The sequence below is a fragment of the Salvelinus namaycush genome, chromosome 5 (assembly GCF_016432855.1).
Source record: "Salvelinus namaycush isolate Seneca chromosome 5, SaNama_1.0, whole genome shotgun sequence".
Taxonomy (NCBI): domain Eukaryota; kingdom Metazoa; phylum Chordata; class Actinopteri; order Salmoniformes; family Salmonidae; genus Salvelinus; species Salvelinus namaycush.
In genome coordinates, this window is record NC_052311.1 from 47,368,952 (window position 1) to 47,393,293 (window position 24,342).

Sequence of the window (24,342 nt, forward strand, 5' to 3'; positions counted from 1 at the left end):
GAAGCCACTTACACACTGATCGGTAGTGCTGAACGGTACCTTGATTCTGATTGCATGACAAGCGAGAGCAGGATACTCTCCCATTACGCTGCACCAGAACTGTGACAGTGTCATTTCCAGGAAGCGTATGCTCAATCCACGATCAAATGACAGCTCCACCAGCAGATCCTCTCCGTTGCTCGGCAACGTGATGCTTCCCATCTCCACTAGATAGGGGTCCCCGTATCCAGTCATCTTGTCTCCTGTTCTCTTCCGGGAAGTAGTTGCAAAACTTTCCCTGCAGCTTGACAAGATGCTATTTAACGGTGTTTCGCCGTGCGCTTTGTTGATCGGATTCTGAATCTTGAAATCAGCATTGGGAAACATGTCAACCCTCCCGTTAGAAACATGATTTGCCCAAACGGTAAGCTTCATCTTGAAGGCATCCACTTTGTCCCTCTGTTCATAATCGATTGTGCCCCCTCCCTTGCATTGACACATTGAGAGAATTCAGATCAAAAATATCCACCAGGTAGGGAACCTGCGCGAGCGTTTCCTCACAATCGGAAAGTTCGTGCAGAGGTGACTTGTTTACCAAAAGAAACGCAGCAATCTCTGCTCGAAGCTCATAAAAGCGACCAAACACTTTACACCTGGAAAGCCAGCGGACCTCTGCATGATAAAGCACCTGATGGTGCTCCCTCCCCATATCCCTGCAGAAGGCCTGAAACACCTGCTTTCCCTAGAACTCTTTTTGATATAGTTGACACCTTTGATCACATCCTGGAGAGTGGCGTGGAGCTCAGGCACCATGTCCTTCGCTGCCAATGCCTCTCTATGTAGGAAGCAGTGGTTCCAGGTCGCACTCTGTGCTCTCTCCAGGATCCACTTTGCTACCCCGGAGTGCTTTCCCGACATGGCAGCTGCCCCATCAGTGGTCACACCGACGCACCCATCCCAGGCCAGTCCCACGGAGCCCAAGTGCATATCCATTGTGTTAAAGACAGGCTTTGCAGTGTTGGCGGTGGGCCAATTAGCACTTAAAAGGAACTGCTCCTCAAAGTTATTATCCCAGGCGTGTCTGACATAGACCATTAGAATTGCATGTTGAGCCAAATCCGTAGATTCATCAAGCTGCGCATTATGCCCTCAGACATGTCCTGGATTCTCCTGTCATTGGATAGGGGTGTGGTTTTAAGTTTGTTGGCGGTTGACTCTCCCAAGATTTCAGTTCACATTTCAATCACAGCAGGGGGTATGAGATCCTCTGCGCTGGTGTGGGCTTTTTTTGCACTTAGCAATGCGCTGGGCCACAAGGTATGATGCGCAAAGCGCCTTTTCTTGTACCGTGCATACGTTCTTCAATGAATCTTGTGAGGCCTCCAGATATTGACATTTCCTCTTTTTTTTTTTTTTAAGTCAGCTGTCGTGTCTTGGATGCTTGGTGTCCAGATCCCTTTTTATTTTGGAGGGGTTTCATGCTCTCATTGGCTAACAGCTCGTTGCATAGGACGCACTGCGGTCTACACTCTCCCTGCCTGTCGGGGGTGGTATTTTCTCTTCTTGACAGGGACCGGGTTGTCTGCCTTGGTGTTCATATGGGAAGCAGCAGTGGATGAAGAGGGAGCTGCACGTTTTAAAAACTTGTCCATGATTTTACTCTGACGGCTAGCCGACATGAGTTAAATGACAGTTAACTATGCACATGTGCAAGGCCTGCAGAACACACCTGCATAGTTAGCCGTAAATCAAGCTAGCCGTCAGAAGATCTGTATTATCTAAGTGGACGTGTCACATTTAAAACAAAACAATGCTGCAGAATTACATTTTTATTGGATCAGTGTGTGTGTGTGTGTGTGTCGAGAAATCTGTCATTTCATTGGATCAGTGTGGGTGGGGGGGGGGGGGGGGGGGGGGGGGGGGGGGGGAAGACATTATTGGGTTGGTCAGCGAGTGAGTGCAGGGCGAAAACCCTCCGAGTCCGAACGTAGCTAGCCATTTCACCACTGCGGACACACTGCACGTGTAAAGTCAGCAACAGTAAGCGCTGCAGCGGTATCCTTTCAAAATACACCTCCCGCAACCCTCCCCACCACACCCCCCAGTTGACAATCACTATACTGTCTACAAGAATCTATAATAAAAGTTATTTTCCTTTACATATCATTGATACACCTGTTAACTACTGTTCTTCTACTACTCTGAACCGTCATAGTAGGCTGTGTGACTAAATATCGAGCCCCTTGGCTCACCTTGTCGTGGTCGGTGCTGATCTGAATGGCGTTGGGGATGACCTTGGCAGTCTTCTCCTTCGTCAGGGTGGTCACATCTTTCAGCAGGATTGTGATCTGAAATGAACATGAGGATTAGTGTGTGTGTGTGTGTGTGTGTGTGTGTGTGTGTGTGTGTGTGTGTGTGTGGAGGGTTGATTCTTCTATACTTGTGGGGACCTAAAATCCCCCAAAGTCCCCACAACGATAGTAAAACAAGGAATATTCTCCCTTGTGGGGACTTTGGGGGATTTTAGGTACCCACAGACCCCCCCCCCCTCCTCCTCACACACACAGAATTAAGGCTATTTAAAGCTCAGATGTTAGGTTTAGTGTTACAATTAGGGTTAGGGTAAGTGGTTAGGTTTAGGCTTAGGATTTGGGTTGAGGGTTTGGGGTTAAGGTTAGGGAAAATAGGATTTTTATTGGAAATCAAATTTAGGTCCCGACGAGGATAGAAGAACAAAATGTGTGTGTGTGTGTGTCTATAACTTACAGTGGTTTCCCAACGGAAGATATTGCTATAGAAGCAGAGCCAGTTCTCTGACAGATAGAGTCTCCCCTGGAGTAGGATGTCTTTCTGCAGCGCACATGAGTAGTCTGGGGAGGACGGAGGAGAAACATCAGGCTGACAAAGCAACAGCATCGGCCCTTCACTTCCACAGTGTCAGCACAGAGATGCAAACTCGCATAAAGCACGTGTTTGTGTGCGCGCGTCACTCACCCACTATGAGGCGTTCTGTGTCTGGCAGCTTCTTGAAGAGTTTACGGAAATCCTCATTGCGCTGTTTATAAGTTGGACTGAGAACCTGAGAGAGAAAGACAGATTACTTTGTTGCTCTTCTATGCTTTATCAAATATAATCTTGCAGAACCAGTCGTGTATGAATATTGTATATACATAGAGTTCCAAAAGTATTTGGACAGTAACAATGTTGTTTTGGCTCTGTACTCCAGCACTTTGGATTTGAAATTATACAATGACTGAGGTTAAAGTGCAGACTGTCAGCTTTAATATGAGGGTATTTTCATGCATATCAGGTGCGGTTTAAAAATTACAGCACTTTTTGTACATAGTCCCCCCCATTTTAGGGAACCAAAAGTATTTGAACAAATTCACAAATGTGTATTAAAGTAGTCAAAAGTGTAGTATATGTTCCCATATTCCTAGCATGCAATGACTACATCAAGCTTGTGACTCCCAACAAGACAATCTACACTTTAACCTCAGTCATTGTAGAATTTCTAAATTATATGAGCAAAAACAACAACAAAAATGTGTCACTGTCCAAATACCTTTGGACCCCACTGTACATCTGGCATGTGAGGTTACATCAGATACTATGTCCCTGAGGTAAAAGCGACAGGCTGACGAGGTAAATGAGAAGAACACTAAGGTGAATGAACAGTTAAATCAGCTAAAAGTTCAATGGTTAGTGAAATGGTTAAATGGGGGGGGATGCCAATTTAACAGAAACCGTTTTTGGCATCCATCATTTCACTGTTAAGTGCTATTTCATACTGTACTGTGCACTCCAACCAGGAAACACTGTAGCTACCATCAGCAGAATAAAGTGCACCGGAGTGTGAGCCCCTAATGAACAGTTCCTTGAAGAGTATACTTACATTGTACCAGCTCTGCATTTTCTGCAAGGGAAAGAAAGAACAGCAGATAATCAGTGACGAACAGCATCCAAAAGGTTTCTCCATCATTAAACAGTAAATGTAGAGTCTTAACTATTTTGACATTCATGTAGTTGGGGAATAGGTTAAAAAGGGACACTGCGGAAAAACTAGCCATTAGGCCTGTATGGCGTTCCTTGATGTTCTGGTCATTTATCAAGCTTGCTGTGTGTGTTTCTATCATCTCTGACTTTTATGTGTGTAAAAGGTCTAATGCAGCCGTTTTTATCTTAATATTAAATCATTTGTGTAAAAATGAAGTACCTTACTGTGATTATTCTTTACAATTTTTATTCAAAACAAACAACAATGGCTTCTTAGCAAAGAGCAATTCCTTAAGCAAGATTTTTTCTAAGACTGTCTAGGAGTGGGGAGGGAAAAACTGAAAACAAACTGTAATTGTTAGAGAGGTTGGGAACTCCATCCCACCAAAACAGGTTGAAATGCCAGATGGTCTTTTCAAACAGCTCTTACACTAAAATAGCATCATCTCATTCTCTAAATTTCACAATATTTTTCCAAACTCATGTGGAAATATATATATAAAACTCAGTAATAATCATGTTTTTGACTGCACTGGGCCTTTAACATTTGGCTTTTAGCCCATGATTCATGCATTGACAATCTACCCACAGTCAATCTATTCCAATTCCAATTAACACTGTGGCCGTGTCCAAAATCTAGATGTCAAAGTGCACGACAGATCTCCTCTGCAAAAATGTCAAAATTAATGACAGATTCTTGAGTTACCTTAGATTAATTCTGACTATTTTGAGGAAATGTATACTGGCTACAGTGTGTCAAAATGGACAAACAGTACTATTGCCGCTTTTTTCTAGTTTTTCCAGCTAAGGTCTTTTAAGGGACACTCGTTCGGTTAGCTGAGTTCAGCTAGGCGCCAGCCGAACTGAAGCATGCTGACGCCATTACTTAAACTCCATACTGTGTACTAATCGTACCACATACCATTTAGAACGTACTGTTTAATAAAAACAAATGCAGTAAGCAACAAATATCAGCATACTAGGCATCCTACGGATAATGTATCTAATGGCAATTGCATTTATTCCCTTCATTCATACATTTTGGTACAGCGCATCCCATCAGCTGATTATCAGACACACGTGGGTCTCGAAAGACTATTCTCTTCCTCAAGTGTTCAGCGAACTCTACTAGATTAAATTCCAAAATGAGTATGACATCCTGACATTTAAAGCACTACATTTCACATACTATAAAAGTTACTTTTCTCACCTTTCTAAAACACCTACTATTTACAAAGCAATTATGGGTATTCGGACACGGCCAATGACTACGTGGCTGTGTCGTCATGTCTGTCCTTATCTCTAAGCAGGGCTGTGTTCAGCAGGGCACATCGTTGTGGAAAGTTCAGATAGAAATATAGTATAGAAATACACAAATGCCTCTCTGACATGTAGACAAAGGAATCACGTCAGGTCTACTCATGACATTTGTCTGCAACGTTCCACCTCCTTTTCCTACTGAATATGGCCCCGGTATATTGTTGACATAACAAAATGAGAGTGGCATTAGACAGGGTACCCTTACCTTGGCGTTGCGGCTGAAATGGCGTGAGGCCACGGGGTAAGCGGAAGCGGCGGCGGAGGGCAGGGGGCTGTCCGAACCTCTCCTTTCCCCACTGCGCTCCACCGGGCCACCCTCCACGTCGCTGGTCCTGCTTCCACCCCCACCACTACCCCCCAGCACCCGGCGGCGCAGAGAGGGGGAGCTGCCAGGGGTGCTGCGCGGAGAGTTACTGGCGGTACTGAAGAGAGAGATAGAAGAGGAGGAGAGATTAGTGGTAGGCTAAGGGAAAGAGTATGGACATTCATGTTCATGTCATCATCAAGGTTTCACGGTGGCCAAGGATGTAAGTAGTTAAGCCTATCTGGCCATGCTGGAAAGGATGGAATAACTGTGCTTTGTATTTAGCTAAAAACGCACTAATCACCAACCATTAACTCTAACCTTTCTCCCAACTGATTGGTGGCGATTAGAGCGGTCAGACACTGTCCATTCCTATATAGCCTAGATATCCTACCTGTGGCAGTGCAGTGGTATGAACCTCGTGGATCCTTCCTCTACCATCAACATAAATGAAAAAAGCACTGCTTTGAATACGCCTACATGAGAAACACATTAGGGCAGAAAATGTTCAATGGAGGATTTTATGAAGAGCCCTTTTATCAAGTTAGGTGTGTAGTGTGCTTACACAACCATGCTGTTGTCTTCCTTCTAGTGAAAGCAGACATTCTGAACTTAAAGACAAGGTCAAACCTATATTGCTGCCATAATATGTGCAGCTCATGTTCAGAGTTCAGGTCATGGCTCCATAAAAATGGCTGTATTGATGCCATAACAAAAGTTTCCATGGTTGCAGACTTGCGCTTAATTTGCAGTTTGGTGAAAACAGACAACCGCCTCCTGTTTTGACTCTTACAATCATATCGTACTAACTAGCTATAAACACACACAAACAGTCTCTTTCAACAGACACTGTGGTCTACTGTGTGAGCTCATTTGATCATTTTGTTCATCTCAAGCAATAACTCATAGCCCACACACAGACACTGACTAATCACTCCACTGTATACAGCCACAAGCATTTATACACTAACAACAACCTCTAGATCATATTGTTCACCCCTTCTTTTGCATCTGTTTCTATTTCTCTCTTCCTGCACCTTCTGTTTCTCTTTTCTCAGTGTTCCCCTCTTCTTTTTCCCCCCAGTGTTTTTTCTATCCATAGCCTCAGTTCAGTCAGCTTCCCCTTCTCCATTGCGGTCTCTCTTCCCTTTCCTCTAACTCTTCTCTCATTACTGCCAAAACCACACTGGTCCAACTGCCAGTTGTCATGGTGACCAGAGGTAGGGGGGGGGGGGGGCTAGGGGTTAATATCAGCATTATCGCCAAGGTAACAACCCCCTTGCGAAATAACCCACCAATAGTAGCTGTGATTCTGAATAATGAAATCATAGGAATGAGCCAACACTTGAGGCGATGCCTGCTGCCAGATTTGTGCATTCAGAAATGGTCTCAAAGCACTTTATCCATGTACAGTAGAGTAGGGTTTCTCAAACTCGGTCCTGCCCCCCCCTCCTCTCCTGGGTGCACGTTTTGGTTTTTGCCCTAGCACTACACAGCTAATTAAAATAACCAACTCAACATCAAGCTTTGATTATTTGAATCAGCTGTGTAGTGCTGGGGGGGGGCAGGACCAAGTTTGGGAAACCCTGCAGTACAGTTGAGTGATGATTCAGTGACATTGCAACTAAATTGTGTGCACAGTCAAAGTACAGTAGGCCTAATTATATCCACATGCAGGCCTACCCAGGGGCACTAATAAGCTTGTTGTGTTCAGTCTGGGAGAGTGTGTGCCATAGAGATCCTATTAAATTACTAGAGGAGATTTGTAATTGAACACTCAAAGTTCCAGAATGGAAAATGGCAGCCATATTGGTCAGGGAGAATTCCAAACAAGTCTAATTGGAATGAATGGCAGTAGAGGCATAATCCAAATTTTTCTTAAGCAGGAAAATAAAAGGTATGTGATATCAAAAATTGTGAGAGAATTAATGTCAACGTAAAATATTATCATATAATTATACAGTTAAAAATGTTATGCACTTTTCGGTATAAATGTATAAATGTGTGTTTTTCTAGGAGGCTGAGTGCTATTATATGATACAATATCAGTAGGCCTACTTGTTACATTTACAACTTGTCTAAATCCTATCATCAACTGATTTCAGACAGTGTATGGCTGTGGATTGACTGCATTGTGTGAATGGGATGTTACAATATTGGCAGTTGATTTGACAAATAAATGGAATCATTCCTCTAAAAAAGGCTGGCTGGCTAGCTAACATACAGTGCAGATAAATTCACAATTGTAAATATTTTTTTATCACAGAAATAGAAAACCATGGTTTACCAACTCCCTGACCAAAATGGTTTAAGTTTATCCCATCATAAGAAGGATCATGTCCTTTCTAGTATTCTAATTCTATGGGGTGTGACCCCTCATACGTCACTGGTGTAACCCGAACCGGACATTATCCTGCTCGTGTCAAGCTGTCAGTGAGTTTCCAAACTAAATCACACATCATGCAAAGTAGAGATGCAAACGACTGTCAAATGGAACTACCACAATATTGCATACATTTTATTTAGAGCTCTGTTTTTAGAAGATTACTTTCAACCAAGTACAGCATACTGTAAAAATGAGTCAGGCGCAAAATTAACGTTACCGCCATTCATAGCGCCTGTCAGACAACAGAACGTAAACAACGATAGAATGTAACTCCGTGAACTCGCGCTGTCTACGTGAGATATGAATTATACAAGCACAATAACAGATGCTGTCAGAAATTACCCAAATCATCTCGCTGATTTCAGACTGCTATAGACGCAAACGTACGGCAGACACGGGTTCCGAAATGGCCATTCGAATCAAACGACGTTCATATCCTTTCTACCAGCCCATCCATCTTTCAATTGGCAATCACCGACTACCCACAACTACTGACCCTCCCAGTTCCCCACCCACATGGATACGAGTGTAGCCTATACCTTTATGAAAGGCATTTAAATACGAGGACAAACGGGCAAAATATTTCAATTTGGAGGGCAGACTGCCCTATTACGTAAATAATAATATTGCCACTTACTCTACCATGTCATGAGGTGTTTTCAATTTGGACGTGATGTCCACACGCTGCTTCATAGTATCTGTATCACTATGGCACCGGTCCTGTGTGCACAGCGCCGAGTCAGCCGACGCTACACTGTCCATCCCGATGTCTGTTTTGTCGGATATAAAAACGGACAGCGGGCCCGGAATAGAAACGAGCACTTCATGTGCGACCTGTTTCACTTCCCCATAACTAACACCCTTCCCTCGCAGGCAGATAGCCCGAACTCAACCAGTCTCCTATTCTGTGTCTGGGCAAGCTAGCGTTGACAGGCTGCGCCCATAAGTAATCCGTACTGAACACACAGGCAGCAGAGAGAGGGGGGAGGAGGAGGCACAAGAGAGGCCCATGCATAGTAGCAGTGCACTCTTAAGGGGGAAAAAAGGTGCCATCTAGAACCTAAAAGGGTTTTTCAGAGAACCCTTTTTGGTTCCAGGTATAACCCTTTCCACCGAGAATTCTACATGGAACCCAAAAGAGTTTTACCTGGACAGCCAAAGAACTCTTTTGGAACCATTTTTTTTTTGTAAGAGTGTAGCGTTGAACTGAGAGAGCCAAATAAAATAGGTTTTTAGAGTACTTGTGAGTTATTTTAAAATCAATGAAGACGGTATTGGTAAAGGTTATAAAAGAGAAAATCCAAGCATGAATTAGGGCCAGTTGTAGACAGATTATATATAGGCCTAACATGGTGTAATAAAATATCACAGCTGTTTGCTAACATGGTTTATCACACTGACTGTACTTATCCAGTACTAAAACAGTGCTGCCCGCAGTGTCCACCTGGCCGAAGCCCACCCAATCCTTTAACCCTCAATCGCTCTGTCCATCTCTAGATTAGAGACCCACTGAGTAGGATACATCATAATCCATGCTGTACAGATCCCCTTCTCTTGCTCGCTCCCTCTCTCTCTGTAATCTGCTTTTCTGAGGTCCAGGAGTGCCTGCTGTAATCTCTTCAATTCATAGGGCAGGCAGGAGAAGGGGGGGGGGGTGAAGAAGGGAGCAAGAGAAAGAACGAGAACATGTGAAGACGAGAGAGAAAAATAAAGAGTGAGGGGGCAAAGAAGATGGGATGCTCAAATCTGGTCCCTGGCCCATTCAACAGAAAGTAATTTACCAAAGAGCAGTGGTTGCACATCGTTGATGGGGAGAGATCAATGTTCTTTGGGCTAATTAGGTGAGTGGTGTTTTAGGCCTGTGCGCCGCACATTTTTTAGGTGAGGCCCTGTTCCAAACTATCTAGCAGAAAAATGGCTGAGTGGGAGGAGACCTGAGCCAAAACTCATTAGTCAACGTTAATCCAAACATAAATATGAACAGTGGGCGACGCCAAACACCTCAAATATAGGCTACAGAGAGACAAGGGCCTGGCCTGCAGACAATTGATCTGCAGTTGTTTTTCTGTGTCAGTGGATTATCAACTGGGATTATGTGGCCAGCAGAATGGGGGGGACGGTACAACGGCAATTACTCAATTAGATATCCGTCTGCCAAGCAGGTCAGGCCTAAACAGACAGGGAGGACATGTATCAGCTAGTAGTTTTCCCTTCACCTCAGTTAACTTAACCCCACTCTGCAGGTAATGTTTGACGAACTGTTGACAAAAAAAAACAGCCCAAGGGTGAAGAACATATGCCTAACCTACTTTTGAAATGTGATGGGTTTTAGTTGTTCAGCATCAAGTGTGCATGCAACAGTGGTGGAACTGGAGAAAACATGAACCCCTCCCCCACCCACCATATTATTGTCATCCATCCTCTGTTACCCAACAGATTAAGAAGAAATGTTACTAGGAAATTTACACGTCATGTTTGTCTTACATTAGCACTTTGTTAAACCGTCAAAGTGCAATCTTTAAGATGTTAACTGACTTCATGACTGTGGTGCTGAGATCTGATAGCCCAACACACAACAGTTGGCTATTTACTAGCCTTATATTGGAAGAAGTTTCCGCACCGTCGCTCAGACTATCGCTACAATTATGCTACTGCTTAGACAGTTGTGCAGTCAGTGTTGTGCAAGTGACTGAGGTTTGATCACCACGGGAAAGTGCTTTTAAACCACTGAGGAATCCAACTTGGTCTCTGATAGATAAACACCCAACACAGCTGTCCCCAACCAACAAAGTGTTGGGGTAAGACAAAAGGAGCCTATAGACTATGTAGCCTATCTGAGGTTTAAGGTAGAGGTAATATTACCTTAGTAGACTAAGGCTAATATTTAGCCTAACTACCAAGTCTCTACAATAGAATGACTGGGAGATGTGGCTACACAGCATCTTGTAGGAACATGCCTCGCATAACATATCTCGCATTTCTCCACGTCAGACTGCTTCACACACACGAGTTGTTGGCCTCTGATTCAAATCAACTGCTGCCCCCACTAAGCACCCTGAATACTCAACTGTATTAAAACTCATTATTTGCATTAGAATCCTTCCATGTTCTTCCAATGCAAATCGTTATTCAGATCCCCATGGAAATAAACCGTCTGTTGAGACCACCACAGCGGCCACGCAGAAGTCATTAGCCTAACCATAACTGAAACGCCTTCATTGGCCTTAATCATCCGTTCCCGTCGGGGTGTGGCTGTCAATGGTCAATTATTCTCATCTACACTGTGGGTTTATTTCATGCAACAGGACAAAAACAATGGTAACCAAAAGACATGAAATGAACTGGCTAGTGTTTTAATGATATAAGAATACTGTGCCTCATTGTATTAATGCGTCCAGGCTAAATGGGAACGAGTAAATAGTCTCAGGCCTAATAATTTCACGTGTCCACTCAGAGGGTCAGCAAAAAAAATATTCCAATTTAGAGTCAGTGTTACAAAACACTGGAATGAAACAGAAAATGCCTGGATTTCACCACAACTTGATCAACTGTATATATAGCCATTGATTCTTGATGATTACAACTTATGTCGTACCCCATTAGAACTGATATTAGCTTCTTTCTTTTTTTTTTACTGTAAACCATGTAAAAGCAAAACTATAAATTTTGATAGCATTGATGGTCAGTCCTTATATCCATAGCTCGGTCTATGAATTTAAAAGTGGTTACATTTATCCAGGCCCATCCCTTAGCTTTTTACGAAATCAGAGGCGGGGTGGCCACTTTGTTATTGTTTCAACTAATTAATATAGCTTTAACCACCTTATATAGAAAATACAGGCAGTATCATTAAGGAGCTGTAAAATTAATGTCAGAGGTCTATCTAAGTAATGTTTCATTAAACAAAACCTGGGCCAATAAAACTGGTTGGTAAATGAACAGGACAAGGGCACTGCTGTTAATGTGGAGCGGAGAGAGGAACACCCTCTGCCTGCCTGGATGGTCATTTAACAGGCTCACCGAGGACACTGCAGCACCACCAGAGACCCCCTCCAATTGGACAGAGGTGACATCAGACGAAGCGTGGGCTCCTATTGGCCGGCGGTGATGTCATGGATTCTAAGCAGGATGAGCGGTGCACACAAACCCGCCTCCCTGATCCTTGTGACTGACCAAGCGGAAGCGTCTCTCCCTCTCTGCTACAACATATAGATCTCTCGTTTCCCTAACATTTCATTTAGCCTACTCTCTTTTCAGCCTCATGCCTTTGTCTTCATATGCTTATTTCTCTCCCTCAAAATTTTACAATTTATCTAGAATAGAATTTAAGGTGCAGGCTTACTTCAATTATGGCGAGGTAGCACCTTTTATATTGTGACCTGGGCTAATGATTTTGTTCTCTGAAATATTATAAGAGCATAATGAACATGCTCCTCTGCCTGCCTGAACAAATCAAACTGTGACATAGTCCTGGTGAACTCCAATCTGGGTTAACAGCATAATCTGCCCTCTGCGGGTTTTAGTGCTTAACCAATAAGCCCTCTGCTGTGCCCTTTCCAAATAGTTGGCTTGTGGTGTGCCATTACAGAAAACTCCACTCCAATCGCTGTCAAACAACAGTGACATTTATTTTATCTGTGACACACCATTATCAGTCTCCTCGTCTTATCTAATGTAATATCAGTGAAGTATGTAGCCTGTGAATTCTCATTTAACCTAATGCTTAGATATAAAATACACTAAGTGCCTTAAGTTACAGTTCCCTGATTCAGTACATTACAAGGCCATGAACCAATGTGCTGCAGCTTGCAAATAACTGAGCCCATCCCTAGATGGGAGAGCCTTGAGGGGGGTCTGAGGTGAGTCTGCAGGGAACCTGAGGCCTCTGGCTGCCTGGCTGTCCTAGAGAGGAGATAGAGAGCAGAGCACTGACCTGCAGCTGTCCCAGTCAGACTCCCTGCTGAGCAGACTCCTGAGGGACCAGCGTGAACGCCGGCCGAGAGACGAGCTACGTGACCAGGAGGTGCGAGACGACGGGGGTAGCAAGAGGTCCAGGGAAGGGCCCAGGACTGCGTCCTCCACATGGGGGGGCAAGAGGGGTGAAGGGAGAGGTGAGGGGCTTCTTTGAGGAGTTGCGCTCCCCTTCACCCTCTCCTCCTCAGTGCCGTTCCCCCGGGGTTTGGATGACTCCTCTTGTTCTCCATCGCTCCTCTTCTTGGTCCGGCCTCTGCTACGGTGGCGGCGGGGAGGCCGGGGGCTGGGAAAGCGGGACCAGGCCTCAGTGTCTGAGGACGGGGGGAGGATGTTCAGCGTGGGGATGGGGACGAGCTGGTTCACCCCGCTTTCTGGTCCGGCGGTGGCCAGCACAGACATGGTCATCATTCTCAGAGCAACTTCAGACCAATTGTTTTACTTCAAAACACCCCAATGAAGGTTTGCTGTGGCGAAGCAAATGATGCTGACACCAAGTCAGGATGTTGAGGAAGTTGGTCTGAGATTCGATCACAACTTCTGCTTTTTGGTACAAATAAATTGTCTGGTCCTAGACCTGCTAGGCTAACATTTGTGAATGTACCTCATGTTTCCAGTGACGTCTAGATGGTGCAGTATGAAAGATGCCATTATGGAAGGCAGGTTTTATTCTCAATGGTAGTGCAGGGCATGACAGTACTACACTAGGTTATAGCCGTTTAGCTTCTCCTGCTAATTTCAGTCAATAATGTTGCAGCAGGAAACCAGGGTGGGACCCTCATTGAATTAAAAAAGCTAATACAATGCAGTCTTCTCCCTCTCTAATATTTTCCAACTCTCCACCTCATGCTCTGTGCATGGGGATTCTTTGCATCTTTTTGTCAGTAGTCTGTAGTTTTGTTCCTCACTTCCTCCTCTTCTGCAACTCCCCCCTCTGTCCGATGTCTCCGTCGATGTGCCTGCTCTCCCTCTTACCTTCAGCCAAGTTCACAGGGCGTGCAGTCTCACATTTGGTCTCATCATAGCAACAGTTGAACTTGCGGTGGGAGCGATAACGATCTATGTCCGGCTGTAGCAGGGGGCTGAGGAGAAGAGAGACTGTAGTATTGGCTAACAGTCTAATTCTCCCTTAATAGACAGAAAAAAAATAACATTGTAAAAGATCAATTTTCTGGACAAAAGATGATCCCGGTTACTTTGATACATGTTGATGTCTATTTCTATTGGTTTTGAGAGCTGACCTCAAATGGTATCAGGAAGTACTGAATGACACAGACAGCTTGTTTTGAATTATTGATCGTCAGAGAGACAGATCGATGGAAGTTATGTATTCCGTGTCCAATATCAGTGGTGTCTGATTGCTTTCGATGCATTGTTTGGTTGGAAATTGCTGTGAGGCAGATTTTGCAGCTTTGCTCCCTTCTGGTATTAAGTCAGTAAAAGTGATTATAGTGCGCACTTGGAGTCAAATGCTGAGAGATTACGCTATTAAAGCACTTTTTAAAAACAAAAAACATACACAATACGTACAACAATCCTTTATCCCATCTCAAAGATTAGCTCAAACACCCCAACAACACCGCCCCTCCTTCAAATTTCAAGGTCCAGCTCAACCACATTAACATCCCCTCTTTTCATTCTTAAAAGCTGCAATACGTAACTTTTGGGGCGACCCGACAAAAATCACATAGGATGTCTAAGAAGCGGTAGATCTGTGCACTATTTCTATGCTCCCCGTTCTTAAGTTTCGTTTTTTGCATCTTTTACTTTTGGTTTTGTACACCAGCTTCAAACAGCTGAAAATACAATATTTTTGAGTATGAAAAATATATTTCAGCGGTTTAGATGGTACTATGATTCTCTACACTATACTCACTTGTTTTGTCAAACTGAAATTAGGCGACCAGGAAATGGCAGAACGATTTTAATCGACAATGACAAACACAAAAATCAACTCTCTCAGCCAGACAGCACAGATGATGCAGAACATATGTTATATTGTCACAGACATGATAATGTGTGTGTTTATTATCTAGCTTCTTTTGACCAATTCAATTTGTATAATTGTTTTTACCTTTATTTAACTAAGTCAGTTAAGAACAAATTCTTATTTTCAATGATGGCCTAAGAACAGTGGGTTAACTGCCTTGTTCGGGGGCAGAACGACATATTTTTACCTTGTCAGCTCAGGGATCTTGCAACCTTTCGGTCCAAGTCCAATGCTCTAACCACTAGGCTACCTGCCGCCCGGCAGTGCAGGCACTCGTTTTAGTCAAGGCCCAAGCCCTACAGTGTATTTGGTCATCTGTTTGCATAAGAGAAATCTTGGCATGCTCTTGTTTGCTAATCCATGGTAATACTCGTGTGACACTCTCAATCTTTGCTTCACACACAGCCATATCTTGTAAACTAGCAATAAAACACACCACAGAGATTCAGATGGGCTATAAACAATCATCAACAGCAAGGACTTCCCCAAATCATGTTTCCGTAGGTGCAATACTAGCCTGGCTCCAGTCTTAAAAGTTATGATGACACAAACGCATGGGTAAAATAGGATCATGGCATAGATGACAACAATTTTGTTCAGGCAGGGCCAAGAAGTTATCAGTTAACAGTTGGGTTGCTATTATTTACAACTTCAACGTCGTCACGTCAACTTCAAACGCTTTTTAATACAGTAACATTATCCAGTCTGTATTCAATACAGTCCGTCTAGTTAGCTAACGTTAGATATCTAGTCTTTGGTTGGTACAATAAAAATACACTATTGTAACTAACTTAGTTAGCTAAAATTAGCCTAGCTAACTGGCTTGCCAAGCTTTCAATATCTTCAGAGCCTCTGAGGAAGTTGCCAAAAACGTGATTCTACATCTCCTGCATTGATTGCTGTTTGGGATTTTAGGCTTGGTGTCTGTCTAAGCACTTTGTGACATCTGCTGATGCAAAAAGGCCTTTGTAAATACATTTGACTGATTGCACAAAACACACTTTAAACGGTTAACATTTGCATTCAGTTCCTACCTCCCATTTGATGAATTTCCCCCATTTCGATTATCTTGCTCGGCTTCGAAAACAAGCCGAGCGACAGTGCGAGGAGCGATATTAAAATCCACATTTTCACAGGATCCCATCAGCAGCATCCTTTTGAAATGTAAAACCCTCCACTCCTGCTGCCAACACACCAGGCAGCTCGCCGAAATAGACCTGACTGACAAGATAGGTAGCTAGCTAAAACCAAACTTCCTTGCTAAATATACACGTAGCTAGCTACTGGTGGAACATAGAAGCAGTCAACGTATTGTTTATTCCAACATTTGCCTAGTTGAAGCGAGCTAACTGTTGGCTAGTTAGCTAACAACACCATTAGCTAGTTATGCTAACGACGTCGTAAACCAGATAGCTAAGTACCGGGTAACGCGGTTCGTTGTCTGCTGGTCTGACGTTAACTGGCTTGCTAACACTAGCTACATTGCTTGCTGGTATTTATTGTGCTTTTATCTTGTTGTCTTATAGGGGAAACTTTAATGTTTCCCATTTTTGTGTCTAGCACTTTTGGCTAAATAACTTCTGCAAGACAGAAAGCGATCGAAGCGGAATCTCAACAGAGCCAAACAAAAACTTTGAAGAGGGGGGCATCAACAGTCATATATATTAGTATATTTCCTGACTACTTCTAAAATGTAACATTATGATTCGAAGCAACACAAATATCTCCCTGTGGGTTGATTTTTATGCTTTAAAATATTGCTAAATAATAATACATTGTTACATAATCATTTTTAATTATAACCCTTTCCCCAAAACTTGTGGTACAGTCTGGTGATAAGAACGCTAGATGACAAATAACGGGTTCTCATGATGATTGGAGCACTTTAAGCGAATCAAACGAAGCTATATCCTAGTAGGGCGGGCTTAAAACTGTGTAACTTTATTCAGCCACTGGTGACTGAATCAACGCCATCTCAACGATCAACACTAGAATACAAATTGCATGGATAGCGCCCACAACAATCTGTCAATCTGTAATGCCTCTCAATTAATGACTTAATACCATGGGAGCTGTTTAAACCATGTCCAATAATGCAGATAGAAATGTATAGATGAAGGCCGGGAATAGACTTGTTGCGCCCTCTTGTGATTCAAGTGTGTGCTGTCACAATAATGATATGCAAAATAATGGACTTAAGCACGCTTAAAATTGCACACAGAGGAAAAGTACAACAAAATACACATATTTAAATTATTATGAAACAACCTTGATATTATTGATTAATATAGGTTTATTAGTCGGGATCTCACCTTTATGAGGTAGGTCACAGTGGTCCACCATTGCTGCAACGCTTGTGTGTGTATGCTGCTATCGGCTACTCTCTCTCTCTGAGCTGTAACTGATTAATTTCGGGCCGAGCTGAGAGATACGATATCCATGCAGTCGAATACTTTGCGGCTGCAGGCGCCTGGGTGAAGGACAGGTCACCTTGTTCTGGTAGAAGACTGAAAGCAAGAAGGGGATATTGACAAGGAACAAGAGCATTTGGTTTCACCACTTGGACATTCTATCAGAGAAACAACAGACAATACAGTAACCTATGTTTTATAATAATAATAATAATTAATAAAACTGAGAATTTTAGAAGCCTAACAATATGTATGTATAAATGTATAATATTTAGGTTAATATGAAAGTGCAATGGTCAACAACAGGTCAATATTTGTGTATGACATCTAGACAGGGGCAGAGACATGGACAGTGTTCATGCACGTGACAATATTTACTTACAATATGCTCTCTCTGCTCACCCTCGTTTCCATGTGTAGGCATATATTGTATAAGTACCTGTGTAACTAGGCTATAACATTGTTGTCTTAGCCGTTACCTCAAAAACTTGTGAAAAGTTTTTCAAGAAATAGACTGCTCAGTATACATTTTGTCTACATCATGATTGATACTTCAGGAACAAATGGGCTACAGGGCTGTATGTAAAGTGCAAAGAAATATCAAGTCAATAAAATACGTTGGTATGTTCGTTTGTTACATTTAATATGATAAATAAACCACTTTAAATTTAAACAAATCTATCACACTATTATACGTCCATACCTGAATAATGTTGCTGGTAAAAGCTGCTCTTCTCACAGGGGTTTATTAGTTCACTCGAGCTTCAGTTTATCAGACTATTTCACGAGACAATTATTCAGAAGAATAGCCAATAGTGGTCGCAATTACTTTGCATTTTCAGAATCCCCTCTTTGTTTTACATCTTCGCGCTTCATGGTATTTTACATCCGGTTATAAACACCTGGACAGCTCCAGTTCCATGGTGCCAACGACTCAAGGAGAATCCGAGTTTATGCCTGCGCAAACCAGGTCACGGAGAGATGTGTTGCTGAACGCTTCCCTTCGCAGAATGGGGAACTAGAAACCAGATCTGGGCTAAAAATAAAAAAACACCAGCATGTGTGGTTTGGAATAGAGGGTAGGTGTGTGTGTGTGTGTGTGTTCTATACAGGAGTGGTGAAAGCAACATAACAAATGGATACCCCCCCTCTACATCAACAGGCATCAGTTTTCATACACAACAGTTAACTGTTTATCATGAGTCAATATTTGCTTTAAAGCTTTAATGTTGTCAACCCTCAAGGTCTAAGTAAACCTGTGTGTGTGTGTGTGTGTGTGTGTGTGTGTGTGTGTGTGTGTGTGTGTGTGTGTGTGTGTGTGTGTGTGTGTGTGTGTGTGTGTGTGTGTGTGTGTGTGTGTGTGTGTGTGTGTGTGTGGTTGCATCACATGAGAATGTCCTAGACATACAAATAAGACCTAGACATTCGATGACAGAGATGAATTGCATGAATCTCTTGTTATTGCGCATATCAAATTACTGTACATCATAGAGCACATTTCATTAACCAGCTGAGATTTCCTCACATAACAAATACACTTGAAAACATGTGAGGTAGACATGTGTACATACAGACAAGGTAGAGAGGTGATGGACGGCATGTTATTAGATCCTCATAGGCTATCTGCTCCTTGGGTCTTTTTGTCATTATGTTGTCCTTCAGTCATCTGTTTTGTGGACCTTGCCTTCTATTGCAATAGCCTTGTGTTTCCAAGTAATTTTGCATTGAATGAGCTTCAGATTCCTGATAACAGATATCTGATGACATCTGATACATCTTGTTGATGCTGAGTCAACCCTGCCTGTGCATCAGACTGACAGTTGAAGAAAGTGTTGCTTTTGCCAAGGAAGTTATTAGAAATATAATATAATAACTTCATTTTCCATCCCACTTCTGACACTACTAGGAAAGGCCAACAATGACAAATACATTCATGGATTGTTTGATATTCTGGAACATTATAGAGTTGTGCATCATGTGTGTCCTATAAGCAAACTATAGACAGGCACACATTTGAATACACATACGCATGTCTGTATCTTGCCTCATTTGCTTAACAAATTTGACATTATGTCACATTTCCTGGTCAGTGATAGTGAACTGAATACTTATTTGTAGATTTTTTTCTCTCAACTTAGAGTGTGGACAAAATGTTTATCAAAATAACCATCCTTCATAACCAAACTGTTAATTGGGCAATGTGCATTACAACTGCAGTTTCATTACTGCCATCTATTCTCAGAGATTAAAACCAGAATGATCATTGACATTGATTCAATCAAAACCATAGGCCACTGAAAGAATCCAAACAAAGAACTATTTAATTGATTGATAAAATAAGAATAGGTTGTTGGTTAAAACAAAGCTTAAATGATGTGTACAAGAAACAGCCCCATATGGTAATTAGTTGGCTATGATTTGCATTAGAAAGGTTTGGTTGGCTTGGCTATCATGCAATAGTACATTGATTTCAACTTCTCTTTCGCCTTAGCCTGGGTGCGCTAAAACTGTTGGACATTCAAGACAGGCATGTATTCACACGGTCTAAAAATAACATTGTAAAATACGAACTCATACTGTGTAGACTAGAGTGTAGGCTGGAAACTGCATCGATGGCTTCTGTGTTGTTATTATTCGCGTAGCTTGAAGCAAATTAATAAGTAATAGACTCCGATTAATTGATAGAGATCATACATAAACTTCAATCCGTTTTGATCTGAACAGTTATCATTTGGAAATGTCAAACTAACTCTGATTAAGCGGAAATCAGAACATCCCAGAATAAGGTAGAAAAAGTATTGATTAACAATGGCGAAGTTAACAACATAGCAACCTATTGGAAATTAGTTCACTCCGTTTCATGCAAGAAGAAACTCGTGGGGAGTAAAGCAAGAAAATAAAAATAGGGGGATTTTATTCAATTCATTTGCTGGCAAGAGTTTTGGAAGAAAAATGATACAACAGTTATTATCGTCACTCCTGGTCTTTGTTCTTTGTGGTAAGTTTTCCCTTAAGAAAATTGAGACCAAAAAGATAACGAATCAGCCTGCATAACATACTATAAGGCTATGGCCTAATGCAAAAGTCAAGTGTGTACTGCTGTTATAAAATGATATGTAGCCGACAAAAAATTTAAATATTAGCTTGGTTATTATATTATACATAATTATGATTATCAATACGATGTGTTGTTCCTGATCATGTTAGTGTTGTTGTTATTTATAACCCCACTGATCTTGGGCGAGTATTTCGTCATCATGTCAAACTGCTGTCTAATTCCTTGCTCTTCTCTCTTCTGGCCCCAACTCCCCACTCCTCTTACTCTGCCTCTGGCACCATGATCCCCTGGTTACCCAAGTGCCACATTGTCATGGGGGCTGTGCAGAGGTGGACTCCATGACAGAGGCGGTGGCCGGGGAGAGCTTCCTCATGGGCTGCATCTCCTGTAAGAGGAGAGAGGAGGTCCAGGCCCATACCACGGTTGACTGGCACTTCAGAGCCACAGGAGAGGAGGAGTATATCCACGTAAGTAGGCCTACTACATACTGACTAGCTGTAAAGTGTATTATGTATTAATTAGTGTGTATTATGTAAGTGTATAATGTTTTTGTAAAGTGTAATGAAACTTGTTAAATGCACTGTAAATAAAATGGGACGTGACTACCAAGACAATAGAAAGGCTAAAAATGACAATATGGAACAATTTGGTATAGAGGAATGCATGTATAATACCGTGGGTGAAATATTACGTAATTTATCATCTGGGAGTGTATAAACACTGTGTGGGTGTTCTACTTTCTTTTAAGATCTTTCACTATGACCACCCACACCCCAACACCCTCCACGGGGACTTTAATGACCGGCTAGAGTGGCAGGGAACAATGGGGAGTAAGGATGTACAGATAGGAGCCGTCTTCATTCACAACGTCACGTTTAATGACACAGGCACCTACCGCTGCACCTTCCAGCGCACCCTCTTCCTCCCATTGGATAATGAATATATCACAGTGGAAAAGGAGGTGGAGCTTACTGTGGTGGCCGAAGGTAATGGGGATCCCTCCCAGTGAACAATGTTTCTACTATCTCTTGCTTTTTAAATCAATCTCTCTTTAATGGTCTTTGTTGTGTATGTGACAAACTCCTGAAGTTCTTCCTTCATGTTTTTCAGTCAGTCTGACCACGCTGTATATTTAGATTATTTTCCCTCTTAGTAAAAAAACAATGCATCTCATGTAACACACGTTTATGTGATAATAGGATGAGCCCAAAAATACTGTTAAATATCCACATTTCCTTTTCTTACTTCCTCATCCCTACCTATTTAAAAATGAGGCCCGTTAACCATACTTAAAAGTATTCAGATTCACCTTGAACTCTACATGCGCTCTATAGACATGAATGTATACAGTAAAGTACACATGATCTCTGCAAAGCACTCCCTTTCCTCCTCCTAGCCAATCGGGAGCTGTTGTCGGTGGTGTCAGAGATCATGATGTACGTGCTAATCGTGGTGCTGCAGCTGTGGATGATCGTGGTGCTGATTCACTGCTACAACAAGATCTGGGCTGAACACGAGGCGCGGGATGCCCGCAAAGCCTTGAGGGCCCAAAAACTGGCCCTAATAAAAGAGTGAGAGCCAGTCTTAAGTATTTGCTAATGTATACTTTATAATGTGCAAATGTACACGCCATAGCGATTGTGTAATTTGTGAATCAAAGGATGTCTATGGTACATATTCTCCATTCTACTCTATACCAGATACTGTAACTTCACTTTCTATGTCATTATTTCTCTCTCGTCATCCCTCCATCTCTTTTACTTCCTGACCATTAACTCAGTCTATTTTTTTGACATTTCCAGATCTTTAGACTCAAAGGACAATTGTGATGGAGTGCTTCTGGAGTGACTTGTTTCAGTGAGTTTGTTTTGAAATCCTCTCACATGATTAAAAGTGTGATTTTATAGACTTGATTGTACCGTATATATGATTTTAGACCGCTGACTGTAGAGAATACATTTTATTACTTTCCCTATTCTAAATTCAGACACATTTCACTGGAATCAAAAGTTTTTTTGCATTGCTATTCTTAAAGCAGATGTTTGATCTTGATGTATTTTGTTTGTGTGTATCTAACAGGTAAACATCAAAGATGGAGAACTCTGTCACAAGCAACTGTTACCATTACACTACAAGGCTATTATATCATAGAAATATAATTTGAATGTCTTAGCATAGTGTGTAACACATGCAGTTTACAATGTACTTGATTTACTGTACGAGGTAGTTGCAGCTGATGTGAGTGGTGATTAGATTAACAGATGGTGCCGAATATCCTTAGTGTGTCAACTCAACAGAGAATGTCATCACGTGATAGATCAACAGTTCTGACAAAGCTCTGATTACAGATAGTTCCACCTGAGCTACATAGAAAGCTTTGGCAGGAACAACCGTGCATCTACATAGGTCTCATCTGCAACCATGTTATTACAAAAAAATGTAATCGCTTTAGAGCTATTTTCACAAGTATGTGGTATATTTTCACAACTCTTAGAACAAAATACCAAACTGGTCACACTTGTAATGCAGCAAGTCTTTCATTCAAAACCTTTCATTGTGCATCCATTTGGATTATAAACATCTCTCACCACACAGCCATTGATTCAAGTTTATTGTGAAATGTTTATTGGTTGAAAATAACCTAAACACAACAATATCTTTTCAAATGAGTTGTTTTAATTACCAGTTAATCCAATAGCAAACAATGCAACTTAGAAGTTCTGAAAGTAATATGTTACAGTACTGTTAATTACAGTAGATTCACAGTTTTCACATTAGGCAATACACTTACATTACCCAACAAAATTGACAGAAAATGTATCCAATGTGTGACCAAAGGTGTGATCAATGAAAACATCCTCTACAATCATTCATGCACATTTAAAAATATATATAATTGCAACATAGATGTACTGTCTGTAATCAAATGTAAGAAATTAAATGAAACAAATTAAATTAAAATGAAACAACGTTTAGCATGCATTAATTTGCATCAAGCCTGTCTTGTGCATTTGGCCATAAATTCTCATCCACATCACAGTGAATGTCATTGTTCATGCATTGCGGTAAAAACCTTTTGGTAAGGCAAATCCAAGCTTCATATTGGTCTGAAATGATGTTGTCACATGCCTCATCCATGGCCTGAAGGAGGGTGGCACGCTCCTGGGGAAAGCGATCGTATACCTACCACCATGCTGAAAATAATTCCTCAATAGGGTTGAGGAAAGGAGAGTATGGGAGCAGGTATAGGGTCACAAATCAAATCAAATTGTATTGGTCACATACACATGGTGTCACGATCGTCAAAGGGAGAGAGAGAGGACCAAGGCGCAGCGCGTGAAAAATACATCTTCTCTTTATTATAAGAAGGAAAAACGAAACAAAACAACAAACAGACGACCGTGAAGCTATAAATACAGATAGTGCTGACACAAACACTACACATAGACAATTACCCACAAAACAGCTAAAGCCTATGGTTGCCTTAAATATGGCTCCCAATCAGAGACAACAATAACCAGCTGTCTCTAATTGAGACCCAATTCAGGCAACCATAGACTTTCCTAGACACCTACACTGAACACTAAACCATCTACTCTACTAAACCCCCTAAACCATACAACACCCTAGACCAGGGGTGTCAAACTCATTCCACGGAGGGCCTAGTGTCTGCAGGTTTTTGGTTTTTCCTTTCAATAAAGCCCTAGACAACCAGGTGTGGGGAGTTCCTAACTAATTAGTGATGTTAATTCATCAATCAAGTACAAGGGAGGAGCGAAAACCCGCAGACACTCGGCCCCCCGTGGAATGAGTTTGACACCTGTGCCCTAGACAATACAAAAACACACACAAATCTAAGTAAAGGGATGGAATAAGAATATGTACATATAAATACATGGATGAGCGATGACCGATCGGCATAGGCAA

At 42.0% G+C, this 24,342-nt stretch overlaps 2 protein-coding genes across 3 annotated transcripts in view; one reads left to right on the forward strand and one right to left on the reverse strand.

Annotated features, from left to right (window-relative positions):
* The window catches only part of LOC120048357 (protein Aster-A-like), a 34,185-nt gene extending 15,728 nt beyond the window's left edge, over nucleotides 1-18,457 (reverse strand). Inside the window, exons 1-8 of one of the 2 annotated variants that reach the window (XM_038994265.1) lie at nucleotides 18,061-18,457; nucleotides 17,259-17,453; nucleotides 12,919-14,084; nucleotides 5,501-5,717; nucleotides 3,875-3,895; nucleotides 2,974-3,058; nucleotides 2,746-2,849; nucleotides 2,232-2,327 (exon numbers count right to left, since the gene is read on the reverse strand). In XM_038994265.1, the coding sequence (XP_038850193.1) occupies nucleotides 2,232-2,327; nucleotides 2,746-2,849; nucleotides 2,974-3,058; nucleotides 3,875-3,895; nucleotides 5,501-5,717; nucleotides 12,919-13,367 (972 nt within the window). In that variant the 5' untranslated portion in view covers nucleotides 13,368-14,084; nucleotides 17,259-17,453; nucleotides 18,061-18,457. Of the gene's footprint in view, nucleotides 1-2,231; nucleotides 2,328-2,745; nucleotides 2,850-2,973; nucleotides 3,059-3,874; nucleotides 3,896-5,500; nucleotides 5,718-12,918; nucleotides 14,085-15,980; nucleotides 16,546-17,258; nucleotides 17,454-18,060 lie in introns of those variants that run through there. The other variant, XM_038994267.1, reaches the window with a different exon arrangement.
* Nucleotides 18,458-19,950: 1,493 nt separating this feature from the next.
* si:ch211-225p5.8 (uncharacterized protein LOC555567 homolog) lies at nucleotides 19,951-23,009 on the forward strand. Its single transcript, XM_038993106.1, has 6 exons — nucleotides 19,951-20,355; nucleotides 20,716-20,882; nucleotides 21,164-21,401; nucleotides 21,812-21,986; nucleotides 22,218-22,272; nucleotides 22,495-23,009. The coding sequence occupies exons 1-5, from the start codon at nucleotides 20,310-20,312 to the stop codon at nucleotides 22,261-22,263; spliced, it is 672 nt and encodes a 223-aa protein (XP_038849034.1). The 5' UTR covers nucleotides 19,951-20,309; the 3' UTR covers nucleotides 22,264-22,272; nucleotides 22,495-23,009.
* The last annotated feature ends 1,333 nt before the right edge of the window (nucleotides 23,010-24,342 follow it).